Source organism: Enhydra lutris, unplaced genomic scaffold (genome assembly GCF_002288905.1).
Source record: "Enhydra lutris kenyoni isolate GAN:26980312 unplaced genomic scaffold, ASM228890v2 scaffoldscaffold30, whole genome shotgun sequence".
Classification (NCBI taxonomy): domain Eukaryota; kingdom Metazoa; phylum Chordata; class Mammalia; order Carnivora; family Mustelidae; genus Enhydra; species Enhydra lutris.
In genome coordinates this window covers 22,499,812-22,519,098 of record NW_019154114.1, presented here as the reverse complement: position 1 = coordinate 22,519,098, position 19,287 = coordinate 22,499,812, and the positions used below count along the sequence as shown (strand labels likewise).

Sequence of the window (19,287 nt, the reverse complement as noted above, 5' to 3'; positions counted from 1 at the left end):
GAGACGAGGTGTGCGGACACCGTTCCCTGTTGCACCATCTCAGGGCCGGGACTGTGGGCCACCTACGCTGCCATCTGTCGGGATTCGGGAATGGGGTTCGGCCGCCGGTCAGCGTGATCATTTCCTCCGCAGATGTGCACCTGCTTTGCCGTGTCCAAGGCGTCAGCAGTCCGTCGGGCTCCGGCTCTCTCCAGGACTCTGTCCCTCAGTGACCGTCTCTCTGTCTCTGTCAGGTCGCGGACCTCCTGTTGACTTCTTTCTGTCAGAACCTGATGGCGGCCTCCAGCTTCACACCAGCAGACAGGTAGAGGCTGGTGCTTTTCCCGGGGTGGTGTGGGGCTGCGCACAGCGGCCGGGGGCTGAGAGCGGGTCTCCCCGGTGCAGTGAGCTTCTCCCTGTCTTCCATGATGAGGACGAGGAGCGTGGCTGTCTGTCCCTAGTCTGGCTCTCACCCTGGGTCCTGCCTTCTGCCTTCTGTCCTGGTTGGGGGTCCCAGGTGGGGTGGCGGGGCCGTGCTGACTTTGCTCGGGTGGAGACAGGGCGGAGGGTGAGCAGCACCGCAGGGGAGCCCGCTGTTTGGGGAACAGCCCAGTTCTTTTTCGGGCCTCCTGTGTGTGACGGCTCACGCAGCGGACTCCATGGGACGGCCGTGCAGGGCCAGGACTGGCCAGACTGCTGGTCTCGCGGCTGTCTCTGCAGGCAGGGTCCCTGGGCTGCGCGCTTCGTGACAACTGTGTGTGGACGCAGGCTCCTCCCTGTCATGCTCACCCGGCTCTGCCAGCTGCTCCGTCATCAGGTAGGGCCGCTGCCTCCCTCTTTCTGGGATGTGGGCTCTGCCCTCCTTCCTGGAGAAACACCGTCTCCCGTTTCAGGGCCCAAGCCTGAGTGCCTCCCACGTGCTGGGCTTGGCTGCCCTGGTCGTGCACCTGAGCGAGTCCAGGTCTGCGCTCCCAGACGTGCACGTGGCCCTTCCTGCCCCCGCCGAGAGCCTCCCTGTCCCAGAGTTCTTCAGTAGCCTTCTGCCGTTTGGAACCGCGGAGACCTCACTCTTCTGCCTGAAGTGAGCTGCTCCTCCCGCCCCTCCGTTCCCTAACCCTGACCGCCTCTCTGCTCTCCAGAGAGGAGCACGTTCTCATCAGATAAAACTGGCCAAAACAGACACACTCCATAGATAATCACCCTTTAACGTTTAGTACATGTCTTTCCTGAGTCTTCTATTGTATTTCCGTGTGTATTTCCTTGTTTACAAACATGAGATCATGTTTGTTAACTGCCTTTTAAGACATCAGCGATAGACTGTAGATCCCTTCCTGTGTCGTCAGGCCATCTTTGGGTTGAGGCGAGCATTACTGGGTTTTGTCTTGGGGGTGCCTGGTATCCAGTTGGACCCATCCTTCTGGCTGGGTTGCTGGGCTTCCCTGTAGCCAGTAGTTATTTTCTTGGGGTGAGTTCCTGCACCTGGAGTTGTCCAGTCCAAAGGTCATCTGAAAGGGTTCCGAGACCCATCATTCTAGAAGTTGGTGCTAGCATATACCTCCACGGTTCCTTCAAAAGCCACTGTGGGCCAGATGCATTCCAGGACCTGGGGTGGAAGCGCATCCCCGCCCTTGTGTGTGGGGGGCGGTAGGTGCTGAGGAGAGGTGGGCTGGTGAAGGTGAGAGCGGCTGCCCCCCCAGGGAGGGCAGGGACGGGGCCCTGGGAGGCTGGACTTGGTCCCAGGGTGAGGAGATGGAGGGTCAGGGAAGAAGCCAGGAAGCTCCAGTGAGAGTTCTTTGCTGGGCCTGGGACTGCGGTCCATGGACAGAACTGACAGAAGACATCAGGAATTAGAGCGGGGAGAGACCTGTGCTGGAATGGCTGCCATGAAGCCCTGAGCCCTCCCCAGCGGGAGGCAGAGCCGTCTGCCTTTGAGGGGCTTTGGGCAACACTGAGAATCCACCCCCCAGCAGTCATTCGTGAAGGTGCCCTGGTCCCCCTTCCTTCCTCAGCACCTTCCTCCCTTCCCCTCGGCCCCGGGGTCAGTCTCTTCTCATCGGGCTCTTCCTCCCAACACTTGATAACCCAACACAGGCAGGCAAAGTCTCCACCATAGGCCGAGTTTAAAATTGGGCCTGCTTCTGTCTGGTTCCACAGACTTCCTGCAGGGAGGAACAGTGACTGGGTGAGCAGAAACCCTTTCAGATGACAGGTCAGCAGCACCGTTAGCCCCATCTGACTCGATGGCTCTTGTCCCGCCGTGACTCTTTACATGTGGTAAAGGCAAGCCTGTACTTGAACAGTCTGACCGTTGCTGTGTTTTCTGGGTCTGTGCCTTCGGCGTAGACAGAGCTCAGACCTACAGGTGTAATGGGGCCCGGTTCCCGAGGGCTCAGGGGAGCCAGCCTGGCCCCGAACCGAGACCAAGACTGCCCCTTGGGACATCTGGTGTAGAATCCAGTCATTTCAGTTTTGTGAAATTCACACTACTGTTCTATTTCCTTATTTTGCATGCAGCACATTTGTACATTTTATGTTTTCTATTTTCAGATTTTGTACAGCGGCAATTTCTTACTCTTTGTGTAAGTCTCCTTCTGTGTTGCAAGATACTTTGTACAGCTGCTTATCTCCAGCCCTCCTGAAAAAGGTAGGTCTGTCCACATCCTTTTCTGCATTCGGTGCAGCTCCAGTTTCGTGCAGGTTTCTAGTGAAGGCCCAGCACTCTGCTCTCTCCCCGCCCCCTCTCTGCACAGTTTTCCTCTCCTGTGCATCAGACTGTGTCCTGGGGGCTGCCTCACCTGTCTGCTGTGGCTGAACACGGCCTTTCTCTTTTGCTCGCAGACTTAAGATGAAAGGGGGCAAGTAAGATGACAAAGACCATGAATGTCCCTCCTTTTCTTTTTTCCTTAAAGATTTTATTTATTTATTTGACAGAGAGAGATCACAAGTAGGCAGAGAGGCAGGCAGAGAGAGAGAGAGGAGGAAGCAGGCTCCTTGCTGAGCAGAGAGCCTGATGCGGGGCTCGATCCCAGGACCCTGGAATCATGACCTGAGCCGAAGGAAGAGGCTTAACCTACTGAGCCACCCAGGCGCCCCTGTCCCTCCTTTTTTAAAAAGAAACAGACACTGATTTTTGTGAAATAGGTATACTAAAAGATAAATATTTGTGGAAGGTATCTTTGTATTTAAACAAGAGTTCTGATTTTCTCAAAAGACCTCCCTCATCTATTGAATGCTTGTTGTATTTATTACAAGACCAGAGAAACTTAGAGAATTTATTTATTCTAGAGGGAGGTGAGCACAGGGTGGGTGTGGGGGGGCAGAGGAAGAGAGAGAATCTCAAGCAGACTTTGCACTGAGCACACAGCCTGATGTGGGACTCGATCTCTAACCCTAAGGTCATGAGCTGAGTCAAAATCAAGAGTTGGATGCTTAACTGACTGAGCCACCCAGGCATCCCAAAAGCAGAGAAATTTAAAGATGTGTACTAGAAACCTTCGGTGGCAAAAGTGAACTTGAAGTTAGAATGGAAACCAGCGTGACTCCTTTGGTGGAGTTTTAAGGAACATCTTATGAAGTTGAAATGCAGATCTCGTTCCAGGCGTCTCATTAGAATCCATTGAGAAACCCTGGTCCTGCCCATGGGTTAAGTGGGGTCTGGGCACACTTGTGCTCCTGTCATTGGTGTTGAGGAACCTAGGCTCAGGTGCCTGCATTTTGAAGCCTGCAACAGAGATTAGGAGGTGGCCCAGACAAGGAAGTTCCTGGTCCAACCTTGTGTAATTCTGAGGGGTGTCCCTATCCCTCCCCTGGTCACCTCGAGCAGCCTGTAGCTCAGGGAACATCAAGAAAAGTCTGATCTCCTAGTGGCAGACATAAATGTACTCCCAGACAGTCTGGCGCTTCTCCACTTGGCATCCTCTTTCAGTGGAAACACCCGTGCCAGCAGCGGGCTGGGGAGAGCGCCGTCAGCAGCTGTGGGGTCACATCCGCCCCACCATGTGGGGGACAGTTTAGAACCTGCAATCCTGCCTCCAGGTGTTGCGTCCCAGGAGACAGACAGACGTGCGCCTACATTTACAGACAGGGCTGGTCACCGAAATTACATCCGTAGCTGAACCACAGAGCCCAGAGTGCCCCGGGAGGCGTTGGCATGGCCACTCCGGGTGTCCACAGGGTCTCCTAGCTGCTTTGCCGTGGGCACACAACCAGCTTTATTGTGTCTCTTCAGTTCCAGTTCATTCTCTTCAGGCTGTTCTCAGAAGCCCGAGAACCCCCATCTCTGGAGGACGCAGCCGGCCTTCCCTGGAGGCTCCTGTGCCTGCCGTCCGCGGACTGGCAGCGAGCCGCCCTCTGTCTGTGGAAACAGAGAACCTTCCAAGAACTGTTGAAGGAGAAAGAAGTTCATGTAGGTCCCACTGCCCTTTTCCTGCTTCTCACCTGGTCCTAGCGCACGGGGTTTTGCGGATAGATTTGGGGTGTCCTGAGGACATGGTGGGCCAGCCCGGAGCTGAAGCAGCACAGAGGCAGCTTTGCAGGAAAGCGCTGGGTGTTACCGCTGAGTCACACGGCCTCGTAAGAAGTAAGACTGAAAGGTCATTTCTACTCTGCCCACTTCCCCTGGCACCAACGTTTTGCAGAAGGTCGTAAGGGTGAATAAACATCTCCTTGGAGCGTAGCTGCCAGGCTCCGATTTGGGCTGGGCCTGCTCTGAGCATGGTCACCGGGGGGCCTCGGCCTGCTCCAGCCAACAGGCTACGTTCCTGGTCTGCTGCCCGTTCATAACCCTTCATTTGTTCCTTGCGTGTTTGCTTATTTCGGTCTTTAGAGAAGAAACTCTCAATTGTTGTTTATTCAGTTCTTTTACCAGAGCAGGTGTGACAGCGTGTGTTTAGCACAAGCAACGCGCTGGGAGCACTCACTGCCCGTGGGCAGCGTAGCCGGTGTCTCCTCGGCCACCGCCCCTCTGCTCTCGGGTGATTGTGGATGTGGACACGTGCGTGTGTCCCTGAGCAGGGAGCTACTCTGTATCGCTGGCTCTGGTCCTGACAGGGAGTGTGCTGCGTGCGCATTTCTGCAGTGTGCTTTTTTTTTTTTTTTTTAAGATTTTATTTATTTATTTGACAGATCACAAGTAGGCAGAGAGGCAGGCAGAGAGAGAGGAGGAAGCAGGCTCCCTGCTGAGCAGAGAGCCTGATGTGGGGCTCGATCCCAGGACCCTGAGATCATGACCTGAGCTGAAGCCAGAGGCTTTAGCCCTCTGAGCCACCCAGCACCCCTGGGAGGTGCACTTTTACACACAGTGTGAGGTTTTGAGATTAGTCCACGTTCACGCGTGGAAGCGTTGCAAGAATTCCAGAGTGACACCTGTGCTACTGGGAGTGTTGTGCTGTGGTGACTTCGCCCCACTCGCGACTGCCGTCGTGACGGCGGTGCTGTGCAGGAACTGAGCACGGTGCAGATGTCCCAGGTTAACTGTTCAAAACCAGGCAGTGTGCTGGAGAATTCCATCTCAGAGGACGAGTTTGAGCGGCTGTCGTGAGCCTCCCGCTCAGAGGTAAACGAAGCAATATCTGAGTTCTTCGTCAAGGGCTCAGGGTCAGAGCCTCAGGCTGACCGCCAGGAACGGCGAGAGGACAGAGACCAGTGGAGGCGCACAGCTGCCTTCGCGTGAGGCTGCCAGTCGTGCCCCGGGGACAGCAGAGTGTCACCAAGCTGACCTGTGGTTTCTGCGTCCTGTCCGCACTGTGGTGTTCACGTCGTCCTTTTCTCTCAGTTGACTTACAGAGACTGGTTACGGCTGGAGCTGGAAATCCAACCCGAGCTTGATTTTCTTTCGGATATGGAAAGGTAAGTGTCGAAAGGCATCTGCCTTGGGGCGCCGCGGGGGGCTCAGTCGATGAGACATCTCTTTATTTCAGCTCAGGTCATGATCTTGAGGTCCTGGGACCAAGCCGGGTTAGGCTGCCTGCTCAGTGTGGAGTCTGCTTCTCCCTCTGCCCTGTCCTCCCCACCACCGTGTGCACTCTCAAATAAATACAATCTTTAAAAGGGGGTAGGGGATCTGCCTTTCAAAATGCTGTAAGATTTTCTGCATTATCTTGAAGTCTAAGTCTTCTCATATCCTCAACGTTCAGTTAACGTTAACTGACAAGCACAGTTTCATTCATTTGTTCCTTCAGGAAACATTTACTGAGTTCCTCCTGTTCGTCAGGTACTTCTAGAATGTTCTTGAACATGGGGTGCATTGTGACGAGACAGGCCTGCCCTTAGGGCACCTTCATGCAGACAGGGGCACAAGGCAGTGCACTTCTGCCCTGACAGCCCAGAGTGGGCACTCCTGCCAGCAGCTGCTCACACGCGTACCCCGAGTGGGCCTGGGGTCAAGCACGCAGACGGCTAAAATGCATCGGGACCCCAGACAAGGCTCTGAGAACGGGTCCCGGGGAGGGCATGGCAGCGGCAGCAAATGTGCTTCCGCTGGGTGGGAGCGAAGCAGGGAAGGCCGAGCAGTGAGGAGCCGCAGTGGAGTCCTGGTTGTCCGGGGCCCTGCTGCAGGGGCTGGGGTGTGTTCTCGGCCGGCCGGCCGGCATCCACCTCGCCCATGGGACGAGCACGATGGCCGGCAGAGGGCTGGTCGGCACTGCCAGCAGCGCCGGCCCTGAGCGTGTGGCAGGAGGAGCAGGGAAACCGAGGTCTGAGCTCCTGTGGGTCCCAGGGCCAACTCTGCAGACGACAGGGAGGAGAAATGTGCTGTTGTGAGTGTGAGAGTGGGGTGCCAACAAGCCCCTGGGTGTGGGGGTCCTGCGATCAGGGAGGGAAACGTGCTGGGGCTATAGTGGAGTTGGTGGGCACAGGAGCGCCCGGGGGCCAGCCAAGGGCAGGGTTCAGCGTGAGCCGCCCTGAGCCACTGTCCCTTTGTGGTCAGAGACAGGTCACGTGCAGGGGTTGCTGTCTCGTGGTGTCAGGTTCTAGGAGGAGCGAGTAGAGATAAAGTCAGAACCGTGCCAAGAATAACTGCTTTTCCCACAAGATGGAGGTCCGCTTGCTGCTCAGGTCTGTGCCCAGCCACCTGAGTGCTTTGTGCATGGGTTCGTCTGTCCTGGGGTCTCCCCTCCCTTCCATCCTCCTCCTCTATTTTGCTAGGAAAAGAAGGAATACGTTGTCTAGCGTGAGGACCCATGGTAAGCATTTCTTACCCCCAGATCACTATGTTGGAGCTGTGCTTAGGCCTTTCCTTTTTTAATTCTACAAGTAGCACAAATACGTTTCTCACTGGTTCCTTGCCCATTCGTGGGTCTATGGAAACGTCTTACTTGGGTTAGGCTCGTTCTGCAGAAATGGACGGTCAGTGGTTCCCTGGCTGAGGCTTTCAGTCGATACATCCTCAGGACCTTTTCTGTGAGCACCTGAGAGCCTGGTCCAGATCCGGACACCTTTGCTGGCAGACCCTGGGATAATGACCCAAGGGGGATGGCCCCTGAGGGGGTCTTGACTGTGGTAGGGGGCCTTCCTGTAGCCCCAGTCCCTCAGATCTTTCTCCACGCAGACGGTGTTTGCTGTTGCAGGTGGGACTTCCAGCAGTGGGCGATCCGTGAGCACTTCCTCCCCGCGCCGTCCGCTGCGGGGGGTTGTGATGGGGAGCTGCAGACCGCGTGCTCGGTTCTTGTCGATGTGCTGATAGACTTCTGCCACAGGTGAGGAATGCTGATGCCAAAAAGCATCACACTTTTAATTTCGGTAGTTCTAAGAATGCATTTTTATTTCTCTCGGTCTACATTGTGTTCTACAAAGCACAGTTGAACATATCCTGATGGCAAGTCTGAGTCTGTTTGAAGTGAAGGTGAGTTTTCCAAATCCATTTTCTTTGTGTGTAGGTTTGCCAGTGGCAATGACTCGTCTTTCTGCTCTGGCACCTGGCACCTGGGTCACTAAGCGTAAGGGTTAGAATGAGTAGGCTAGCGTGGGCTGGCTGCCGCAGGGCAGAGTTCCCTGGAACGTGCAGGCTGAGCTGGGTTTGCCTTCCTGCTGAGCTGGTCTCTGTTAGTCTCTGTCCTCGTGATTGTGAATTCCGTCTTCCACATTTTAGGTGGTGTATCATATTAAATCATAGAAAACGAATCTTGTTACCCTCTCAGAAACACGGTCCATGGAAATGATTACTGAAGACACAAGGAAGGACAGTTGCCTTTATGTTTCCCACGGCCTCTCCCTTCCCCACAAGGATCTGTAAACACATCGCTTAGTTAGCAAAACTCTCACAAGTCACGTTACGTTGCAACAGTGCTGGGAATGCTCCTAGCGGTGCTTAGTGGCCGGGAACAGCCCCTGCAGTACCAGGCAAACTCCGGTTGGGGCCAGTCCTCTTTCCTCGTTTCTCTCTTAGGAGGGAGGAACGAGGACGTGTGCACAGTGAACGCAGTGACTGTCTGTGCATTTCTTCCATGCCGTCAACTCTGGAATCTGCTTTCTGTCTCTGCATTTGTCAATCCTAGACATTCCACACAGATGGAGGTCCTTTGTGTCTAGCTCACTCAGGATAATGTCTTCAGGGTTAGTCTACATTACGGCATGTGTCCGAACTTCGTTTTGTTTTGTTTTTTAATTACTGGACAGTATTCCATTGAAGGATGGATCACATTTTGTTTATTCATTAGTTGACAGACATTTGGTTTTTCACTTACTGACTGAATCATTCTGTTACAAACGTTTGTGTACAGACTTCTCTGTGCTCCTGTTTTCATTTTTCTTGGGCATGTGCCTTTACATGGGATTGCTCAGTCATATCTTTTTTTCCCCTTTCAATTGGTATTTTTAAAAATTAATAGATAATGTATTATTTGTTTCAGGGGTACAGGTCTGTGATTGACCAGTCCGCTATGTCATATCTTAACTTTTTTTTAGGAACTACCAGACTTTTTTCCAAAACTGTACCATTTTACATTCCCACCAACAGTATCAGAGGGTTCCAGTTTCTCCACATTATCATCAACACAGTTAATGTTATCTTTTGATAACAGCCGTTCTAATGGGTACGCAGCGGTATATTTCATTAGGGTTTTTTTGTTTTTGTTTTTGTTTTAAGATTTTATTTATTTATTCGACAGAGAGAGAGATCACAAGCGGGCAGAGAGGCAGGCAGAGAGAGGGGGAAGCAGGCTTCCCGCTGAGCAGAGAGCCCAATGTGGGGCTCGATCCCAGGACCCTGAGATCATGACCCGAGCCAAAGGCAGAGGCTTTAACCCTCTGAGCCACCCAGGCGCCCCTTCATTAGGGTTTTTATTTGCTTTTCTCTGCTGGTTAATGATATTGAGCATCTTTCCATTTGCTTATTGAGTTTGTGTATCTTCTTTGAGAGACGTCACATCTTGCCCATTTTAAAAGTTCTTTATGTATTCTGGATACCAGATCTTATCCGATGCGAGATGCAGATGTTGTCTCTCATTCTAGGAGGTCATCTTTTCACTCCTTCCCTTGATGGGAGTCCTTTGATGCACAGAAGTGTTAAATTTTGATGAAGTCCAGATTATTTTTAGTTTTAGCTCTTATTTTAGGTCTTTGATCCATTTGATTTAATTTTTATGGAATAAGGTAAGGATCCACCCTTAGTCTTTTGCATATGGACATCCAGTTGTCCCAGCAGGTTTTGTTAAAGACACTGTCCTTCCCCATTCAGTGGTCTTGGCACCCTTGCTGAGAATCAGTTAACCACACCTATGAAAGTTTATTTCTGGACTCTCTATTGACTTTGGTGTATACACCGTGTTTTTTTTGTTTGTTTGTTTTAATCATTTTATTTCTGATGTATACATCTATTCTTATGCCAGTATCACAATGTATTAATTACTGTAGATTTGTAGGAAGTTTTAAATTGGGAAATGTGGATCTTCCAACTTCCTTTTTTTCCCCCCAAAGATTATTTTGGGAATTCTGGGTCCTCTGTAATTCCACACATGATCTTAGCCAAAAGGCCGAGAAGCGATCGTCCTTTGTAATTCCATCTGAATTTCCAGATCAGTTTGCCGGTTTCAGTATAACCAGCTGGGATTCTGATAGGGATTGCATTGTATCTGTATGTAATTATAGGTAGTTATTATCATTTTAACGACACTGATTCTTCCTGTCCAGGAACATGGGATATCTTTTGATCTATTTAGGTCTTCTATAATTTTCTCAACGTTTTAGAGTTTTCATTGTACAAGTCTTGCACCTCCTTGGTTAAATTTATCCTTAGGTATTCTACCACCACTGTAGATGGAATTATCTTAATTCCATTCTTGGATTATTCATGGGTATAAAGAAATACAACTGATTTTTGTATATTGATCACCTGTCCTACAACTTTGTGAAATTGTTTATTTGCTTTAATAGTTTTTTACTGCAAATTCTTTAAGATGCTCTGTATACAAGGACAGATCATCTGTGAATAGAGATGGTTTAACTTTTTCCTTTCCAATCTGGTTGCCTTTCATTTCTTTTTCCGGCTGAACTGTCCCAGCTAGAACTTCCAGTGGTATTGAATGTAAGCGATGAAAGAGAACTTTGTCTTACTTCTGATTTTAGGAAGAAAGCTCTCATCATTAAGAACAACACGAGCTGTGCTTTTTCATAGATGGCCTTCATCAGGTTGAGGAAGTTCCTTTCTGCTGCTAGTTTGTTGAGTGTTTTTATCATGAAAGGGAGTTGAATTTTGTCTAATGTTTTATCTGTGTCCATAGAGATGTTCACATGGTTTTTCTTTATTCTACTGATAGGATTTCAGGGTGTTGAACCAACCTCCCATTCTTAGGATAAATCCCACTTGGTTATGGCACATAATTGTTTTTAGATGTCACTAGATTGGGGTTGCTAGTATTTTGTTGTAGGTTTGTTGTTTGTTGTTGATGACTGTGGGTGTCACGTGGTCCCCTGGGACCTCCTGGCCCTGTGACCACAGGCCTCTGGAGGTAGGAGGAGAAGTCAGAAAGCCTGTACATCAGGAGACCCTTAGAAGGCTTTTATCATGTTTTTGTTTCAGTTTGAGGAGTTACGACTGCTCAGAGAATTCTGATTTGGTTCTCGGTAGCTGCACAGGAAATCGAGATATTTTTTCCAGATTGCAGGTGAGTTAGAAGATGAAAACTCAGTGTGTTTCACTGCGTCTGTCATCTGCTGTCACTTCACGGCCATCTGCTATTGAGGTATTTACTGTGAATGTCTTAAGGCAACCCGGCAGAATGAAAACTGACGTCACACATATAACGGATCAGACCCAGAGCGACAGTGTGCTCGCTTCACCCATGAATATCCCAAAAATACAGAAACAAAATCAGTGGTGTCAGAACCGTCTCCACGCTTAGGAACATTTAAAATTTGAAAATAGAGGAAACTGAGAAGATACCAACTTTGGTAGTAAAGGGGTTGCTGTCCACCCCTTGCGGTCCACTCCTAACTGCTCCATTTGAATGCTGGGCTCTGAGAAAGGACATAAAAACCTCCAGCAGGCGAAGGAGCAGCTGAGAGACTGCCCTTTCACGGGGTCACCCGGGACCACCCCAGGCTGGGGGGCTCTTTTCACCAAAGCAGCTGTACATTAGAGGGTGTGGAAACGGGGCTCTTGTTTTGAAGTAAAAAGCGCAGTTTGCCTCAGGCCTGGGGCATGTCAGGATGATAAAAAGTTGGACCCAGAGATTAGGCTCTGGGGTCAAAGTGCAAACCACAGTCCCCTCTGCTCTCCACGTCAGCCCCCTCTGCTCTCCACGTCCACGGTGTGCACTGGCAGTCTGCCTTTGGAAGTCCGTGTATGGCTCCGTGTTGACAGGATCCTGTGGTGGATTTCACGCTTCCTGTGGGTGCTTTCTGCTGCTCTTTAAGTGCTTGAATTGAGAAACTGGAAGGGACAGAAACCATGGAGCAGGTGGCCTGGACACTAGGAAATTTTACCCACAAATGAGTAAAATATCCCGCAAAGCTGAGATCCCAGCCCTCCAAGCTTTCTTCTTGACCTCTTATCCTCCACATCTGGCTTGACGGGCTTGTGGTAGGAAGAGGGAGTGGGGAGGGAAAATGGAGTGTGTCATGGGGCTTAGGTCACACGTGGCACGGACAGTGCTGCGACGTGGGCGCTTGGCTTATTTGGTCTCCGCATGTGGACGTGTGGCAACACTGCACACACGTGTATGATGTGAGGTAGCAGGCACTGTACTGAGCGTGGTACTGAGCCTGGTGTGTACGTGCGACACCTGTGCGTTCACAGTAGAAGAGCGAATGATAAACAGTACGATGTTAGCCCTAGGAGAGTCTGGTAAAGGTGTTCACTGTACTGTCCTTATTGTTTTTGCAAATTTTCAATGATTTTCAAGTAAAAAGGCTTGTCCCACTCATTTCTAGCTCCTCTGGAGAGACCCCTCTCTCGGGCCCACTCAGCCCCGTTTCACAGTCCTGACGGGGGCCTATGGCCCTGAGAACTTTGTGCCTTCACATTTGGGCACAATCACCTGGAACCAGCGATAAAAGTACGAACGTTCTGGCCTTGTTTTTGCAGGAGATGGTTGCTGACCTGGAACAGGGCCCAGCGGCGTCCCAGAGCTGCCGTCCTTCGCAGGGGCACTTCCTTTTCAGAGTGTTCCGCACCCGGCTCCAGGCTCTGGCAGGCGGCTGGGATGTGGCCGCCCGCCTTCAGAGACAGCGGGAGCTACTTGTGTACAAATGGTAACACGGCGCACCACATAGAGAGTCTGTCTTTACACTGAGTTTTCTCTTCTCTTGGTCATTTGTTTCTGTGCCCTGTCCCCAGCCTGCAACAGCATTTTCTCATCGGGGCTCCCATGGAGAGAGCAGGGTCTGAAGCTTTGGATTAAAGCCTTCCCCTTCAGACCCAGGAACTGCTTTGAATGATGAAGCCCAAATAATGCATATCAAAATAGGGAAAACCATGTGTGCGTACAGATACTCACTGTCGCTGTATTCATGAGTGGGATATCACATAATCCCCCGGTTCTCGGGAAGGGCTTTGTGAAGACTGTGGTGCCTCCTTTCACTTGCCTGTTGTGCCACTTAAGAATGGCTCTTGGGGTTAAGACGTGAATGCTGGCCGTGGACCCCGCAGGGCCCAGGTGCTCAGCACAGCCCCAGAGGGGGACTCTGGTTCCCAGAGCGAGGAGGCAAGGCCGTTACTTTCCGAGCCTGAGCTCTCAAGGAGTGAAGTTAGTGGGCTGTGCCGTCACCGCTGACACACTCTTTCCTGCAAGGATCCTCCTCGGTCTGCCCCCATCCGTTCTCGTCAGCAGCCCCCAGGCCAAACAGCCAGCCGCCCCTGACTGCACGGAGTTCTTCCGGTTGGTCAACTCTGAGCTGGTAGGTGCGGGCAAGCAACCTTGGGTTGCAGGGACGGGGGCGGGGGGTGATCTGGTTCTTGGAAGATTTGTGAACGTGGCTGTGGTCACTTGGAACCAACTGCTTCAGTGCGTGCAGCCCATGTGGGATTGCTGTGGGCAAGAATGGGGGTACCGCTCTGGAAGCCGAGACAGTTGGGGCTGATGTGTGCCCAGCCCTCCTCCCACAGCTAGAACTGGGGCCAGCGAGTTGTAGAGACCAGCTTCGGCTCCTCCGAAGCTTCAGTGCCTTCCTAGAGCTTTGCTGCAAGTTCAGCCGTCAAGATCCGTAAAGTCTTGCAGACCAAGCACCTCCGTTTCTTTCCAGTTCGGACGTTTCAGGTACAAAGGCCAGTGGTGCCGAAAGACCGCCGTTCCCACCAGTCGGCCCTGCTTCCTTGCTGTACACCCTGTGCCATGTCAGGTGCCCCGAGATCTCACCCAGAAAGACTAAAGCCTGCATGTGCCCAGTCAGGGTCAGTGAGGTCACCAGGAATAAGCACCTTCTACGTATTTCAGAACAACTTCCACTCCTGAAGATGTCTTCTAGTTTTTAAAAATGCGCAGATAGAACTAAAAATTGAACTAAGTTTCCATTCAGTGACACAGAGCTTTAAAAGGTGACTGAGAAAGCAGGGGAGGTGAGACTAGGTGCTCCTTAGGTCCTTAGCAAAGGAAGTTTCCCTTGAAGTTGTCCGAAGGGCCTGTGAAGGCCAGCGGAGCAGAGAAGCCGGAGGTGGGGCGGCCAGGTGCCATCCCAGGCAAAGGGCCAGCAGGGAGTGCAGCACTGGCCTCCTGGCCTGTGTGGGGCCGAAGCCAGCAGGCCGGGGCCGTCTCCACGTGGCCAGGCAGTGAGACGCTGAGACGCTGGGCCAGCCTCGCAGGCGGACCCAAAGCCGGGCCTCCGAGGTCAGCAGTGGCGCCGTGAGCACAGCCGAAGCCTCTCCGCACTCGCCGCCCCCGCCCCCACCACTGGCCCCCTCGGGTGCTCGCTCACCGGCCCGTGCTCTTTTGCAGAGAAACTTATGCTCTCACGGAAGTGCCCTGACCCATGACATCACCGTCCACTTCTTCAGGGTAATTCTGTTGCCCTCTGTGCCTACCAGATCTCCCGCTGAGACCTCTTGGGCTGGATCCTCATGGCCAGTGGTGCTTTGAGGCCCTGGCGCCTTTCTGGGGCGGGGCACACGTGCAGACCACCGACTTCTGGCATGTTCTCTCCTGCAGGGGCTCTTCAACGCCTGTTCACAAAGCAGAAACCCCGCCCTGACCGCAGACCTGGTCCTGAGCGCATGCCAGACTGAGTGCCCCATAGTCCTGACCTCTGCTCTGGTAGGTGCAGCCACCTTCTTGGGCTGTGCCCAGGGCCGGCACAGGGACTGGGGGCCCAGGGCGGCATCCCGGTTCTTGTCATTCAGGAGCAAATGCATGAGGAGAAATAGGGAGTAAGGCGGACCTGTGGGCATGGAGGATGACGGCCGCCCTGCCTGCACCTGCTGGGAACATGTCGGGGCGTGGCTTTGCTCTGGTTCTGTGTTGGCTAAAGGTGAACCCTAATTTCCTGAGCTCCCGACTTGGGCTCCGCCCATTGTCTTGACAGACGGTCATCTCAAGACTTGAGAGGTGGCCCAGTCCCCTGCCAGCCTGGCCCTCACGTGGGTGTGGGGTTCCTGGTGGGGGGCGGCGTTCTTCGCTGGCTTTCCTGGAGTCCTGACCCCACACAGCTCTCCTGGCAGCCTTGGGACTTGAGCGGCTTCAAGCTCAAACCGAGTGGTTTGGCTTCACACACAGTCTGTGGCTCGTGTGGGTGGAATTCAGTGCGAAAGTTACCGTGTGTGCACACCACCAGCTCAAGTGGGGACGTGGGCGTCCTCCACAGAGGAGGACGAGCTCGCTCGCAGAACTGCCTTGAACCTGGGATGGAGAACATGAGGCCGTCCTAAAAGGTCGGAGGCACTGGGTGACTGTGAGCTGTGCTGCTGGTGTCAGGCACATCTTCGCTGGTCACTCGGGTGTAGGGACTGAAAAGGCGTCCAAGTAGAGCCTCCCCTGATCTGCTGACCGGTGATCTTTCTCTTCTGGAAGTTGTGGTGGCCGCGCCTGGAGCCTGACCTTCGCAGCCGGTGGAGGAGCTGCTTCCAGGGCCCACTGCCCCGGGAGCTGCAGAGACTGGGGGAGGCCCGGCAGTTCGGCAGGAGGTGCGTGGAACGACGGCAGGAGGAAGCACAGATGTTCTTTAGGACCTGCTACAGGTTACCTCCATGAACGCCTTGGGCTGCTGGACAGAGGCCTTAGGGCAGGCTGGGCAGGAGCCACACGGAAGGAAGGAGCAGACCTGAGCTAGCAGGTCCCTGCCCAGCTCTCCGCCCCACTGCCTCTCTCCTGGCTCCAGGCCCGGCAGTGCCGGCATCACACGGATGTGAGAGAGGCAGGTCCCAGCTGGCAGTCTCCGGCACGGGATGGCTTGGGAGAGGGCTGTGGTCCCATCTGGCCTCCTATCCCTGTGTGCTGTGGCAGCGTCCAGAGCACTTGAACTCCCAGAAAACAAGAAACGCCCCATTCCCACATTATATGCCACTAATCTGGGGCCTTGTTTTTAACCTGCCGAGGCACCTGCGCGTCACACTGCGGTCACAGCAGGGGCTGAGGAGGAGGGCTGGACCCAGAAGCCAGGGGTCTGCGTGGTGAGCTCCAGGTTGAGAGTTCTAGGACCCACAACCTTGCAAATCTTGGGCAGTCAGGACCCGGGGTCCTGGTCAGGCCCTACCCACCCCCTCCTCATGTCCACGGCACAGAAGCAGGTTAGGGCAACTGGGGGCTGGACCCAGATAGCGGCCTCTAGGTCCCTATGCCGAGCCAGGGGTGATTCTGCAGACTCTAAGCCCCCCACCCCCACCCCCGGCTGTCCCACCTTGAAGGTAAGCAGGGCTGGTGGCTTTCTGCTGGGACATGGCTCTGCGGTTCCTGTGGTGACCTGTCTCTGTCCCCTAGCTGCCTCTCCGCCGACTCAGCACGCCCCCCACCGGGCCCGGCCTGGCTCTCCGCTGCAGCGCTACACTTTGCCATCCAGCAAGCCGGCAAAAGCAGCATCAAGAGCCAGCTCGAGAAGCTGGACTGCCAAAGAGAGGAGGCAAGAAATGAGTTCTTTCACTTTCATGAACTTTGTTTTCGATCCGTGTTCCAGTCGGCTCTGTTTCTCTGGGTTCACCTGATGAACTGTGCTTTTCCAAGGACGGAAGTATGCATTCTTGTGACTTTATTAGGAAGTGAGATTTCCCACGTTCATAGATTTAGTAATAGTGGACTGTCAGGTTTACTGACAGAACGGGAACCTTCCATGTCACACTTTTGATTGCTTTTAGCTTATTTCTACCCTCCCCAGACCAGGGCAGTGCGACCTTCTTTGTTCCTAGTCCCATAGCCTTAGCTCCCTCATCTCTCCCCGAACTAAACCATTTGTCAACTGGAAAGTCATCGGTCAGCTCAGGACATATAGGCCTGCCTGAGGTTTTTGGTAATTTACTGTAAAAAAATTGTTGGAAAGCAATTTCAGTGGCCTCAAGCCTCTGAGGCCTGTGTGTGCTCAGAGGGAGCGGGCGATATCCAGAGTGAGCCCAGCCGGCCTGGGTGCGCTCCAGGGGGTTGGGAAGAGGTGGACCCGCCAGGGTTGGTGGGGAGAGACTTCTGCATTTACCTCGAGGGAGTTCATAAACGCCCTTCTAGGCCAGGAGCCCGGCAGCGGGGCGCCCGCCCGCGGCACAGCTCTTCCTGCGGTCGCGCTAACAAGCTGTGTTAAAGGCACACGTAAGAGGACACAGTCTCTAAGAGTTTATTCTCGAATTACCCTTTAAAGTTTTTAAAATTTAAAAAAAATTGAAGTTTTTTTATATAATTTTCCTTCCCGACAAGATCTACTTAAGGAAAAACGTATGCTCTGCGTCTATAAATGTTTAGTCAAAGAACGTGTCCGCATGCGTCACTTAGTGGCTTTCGGAGGGCGCACCCGGCTGGCTCTGTGTTCTGAGGCGCTGGTTTTGTCAGCAGCTGCTGCTTGTCCTGTTCTTCTTCTCCTTAATGGGTTTGCTTTCGTCTCACCTGACCCCACACTCAGGACCTCAGGTAAGGCGACTCTCCCAGCCCTAGACCTCCCAAGGAGGGCTTCTGGGAGGAGGGTCCTGGATCGTTCATATCGAAGGGATCCTCAGGAATCTTGTGCTTGTTGAAGAAAGAACCCCTAGGCCCTGGGCCTCTTCTCTGAGGTCTCATTTCAGAACCTGGGCACGGGGGTCCCTGGCCTGTATCCCCTATAGTCACCATTCATGACTCATCAGAAGGAGCAAGGGCTCCCTTCTGGGCTAGAGGTCACCCCTCCCCGCCGTGGGCCTGTCTGAGCAGTTAGCCAGCCTCCTCTCGTGCGGGCCACAGGCCGCTGACCCCCTGAAGGCTCTGGACGTCTGCGCAGAGATCCTGGGGTGTTTGGAGAAGAGGAAGGTATCCTGGCTGGCGCTCTTTCAGCTGACAGAGGCAGGTAAGACAGTCCCTGGGACCTGGCAGCAGAGAACGGCCTGTGTCTGTCCCAGTTACCAGCCATCTCTGGGGAAGACAGGTGACCCAGCTGACGCAGGCTGTGGTCCTCACTTTGTTTAGTCCTTTTTCCAAAAATGACTCCACTGGGTAGGTATGAACATTTGGGCTTTAAAGTACTAACTCATTTTTGGAAGTCTATCTGCTTGGTAAGTATATAAACTACATTTTAGAGTAAATGCAGTATAAACTCCTCTCAACAATGAAACAGTGGAGTCCTCAGGGTCCCAGAGTGCCACTGAGCCCTTATGTGGGGGCGTAGGGGTCTACCTCCCAGGCTCTGCCCTCCAGCATGGGGACAGCCCCCCCCCCCGACACCAGCCAGGCACCTGAGGTGTCCTGAACATGCTGGTGCTGGGGTGGGGAGGCAGCCACAAAACTAAACCCGGCCCTCCCCACTTTGGTTGCAGAGGGTGGCCTGGGGCCTGTCCTCCTCCGCCTGGCCCCAGACCCACACATCAGGCTGCTGCCATTTGCCTTCTACAGGTAAGTGCACCTGCCACTCTGGTAGTGTGGCAGCACTCTCAGCGGAGTGCCCACCTGGGGGGTTGTGTGTGGTCCAAGGAGGGGTCACCCCTTCCCCCATCTGGATCAGTACCACTGTGGGTCTCTCGCCACGTGGGCAAGATGCCCGTCGCTTCACTCCTCTGATGAGTCGCTGCTCGTGCCGACTGCCACCCTCCTCTGTGCCGTCTTAGAGTCACGAGGCATGTTGTCTCTTACCTTCAGCCTTCTCTCCTGTTTCGATGAAGACGCCCTCCTGAGGGAAGATGCCTTCCTGCACGTCGCTGTCGACATGTACCTAAAGCTCATCTGTCTCTTCGTGGCTGGGGAGACAAGTGCAGTCTCGGCTCTAGCCACCAGGAGTCAGGACCTCCAGGGCCAGGCAGGTGACACATCTCACAGACCTGTGTGGCCAGCTCTCCTGGCACAGTGAGCAGGTGGGGGCATCGTGGCCCCTGACAGCACGCTGACCTGGGGCTCTGCCTGTCCTCTCTGCAGGGTGACCCCGTAGGCTTGATAACAAAAGCTCGTCATTTTCTGCTGCAATCAATACCTAGGTGCCCCCAAAAGAGCTTCTCGAACATGGCAGAGGTAACACCCAGATGCTCGTTTGGTGTGTGCAGTACGTCCAGGTCACTGTGTAAACGTGCAACGCCCCAAGCAGAAATGATCCGGCATCTGCCACGTACACTGTGCCCACTTACCTGGCAGCCGCAGGGGGCTGAGCACAGTTGTTTTCTCGCAGCTGCTGGCCACTAGTGGAGACTGTGACCCGGAAGTGAGCGCCGCCCTCCTGAGCAGACAGCAGGTGGTGCCTGATGCGGACCTCTACCAGGAGCCCCAGCTCTTCTGACTGGACCCTGCGCAGTGC

At 53.5% G+C, this 19,287-nt stretch overlaps 1 protein-coding gene across 2 annotated transcripts in view; it reads left to right on the top strand.

Moving 5' to 3' along the window:
- LOC111152747 (Fanconi anemia complementation group A) overlaps positions 1-19,277 on the top strand; it is a 61,563-nt gene extending 42,286 nt beyond the window's left edge. The window contains exons 24-43 of one of the 2 annotated variants that reach the window (XM_022511346.1): positions 234-304; positions 700-796; positions 873-1,060; positions 2,527-2,623; positions 4,208-4,384; positions 5,753-5,826; positions 7,545-7,673; positions 10,994-11,078; positions 12,500-12,666; positions 13,206-13,311; positions 14,346-14,405; positions 14,556-14,660; positions 15,414-15,526; positions 16,320-16,458; positions 17,373-17,447; positions 17,754-17,856; positions 18,323-18,398; positions 18,642-18,798; positions 18,915-19,007; positions 19,162-19,277. In XM_022511346.1, the coding sequence (XP_022367054.1) occupies positions 234-304; positions 700-796; positions 873-1,060; positions 2,527-2,623; positions 4,208-4,384; positions 5,753-5,826; positions 7,545-7,673; positions 10,994-11,078; positions 12,500-12,666; positions 13,206-13,311; positions 14,346-14,405; positions 14,556-14,660; positions 15,414-15,526; positions 16,320-16,458; positions 17,373-17,447; positions 17,754-17,856; positions 18,323-18,398; positions 18,642-18,798; positions 18,915-19,007; positions 19,162-19,269 (2,220 nt within the window). In that variant the 3' untranslated portion in view covers positions 19,270-19,277. Of the gene's footprint in view, positions 1-233; positions 305-699; positions 797-872; positions 1,061-2,526; positions 2,624-4,207; positions 4,385-5,752; positions 5,827-7,544; positions 7,674-10,993; positions 11,079-12,499; positions 12,667-13,205; positions 13,312-14,345; positions 14,406-14,555; positions 14,661-15,413; positions 15,527-16,319; positions 16,459-17,372; positions 17,448-17,753; positions 17,857-18,322; positions 18,399-18,641; positions 18,799-18,914 lie in introns of both variants that reach the window. The other variant, XM_022511347.1, reaches the window with a different exon arrangement.
- The last annotated feature ends 10 nt before the right edge of the window (positions 19,278-19,287 follow it).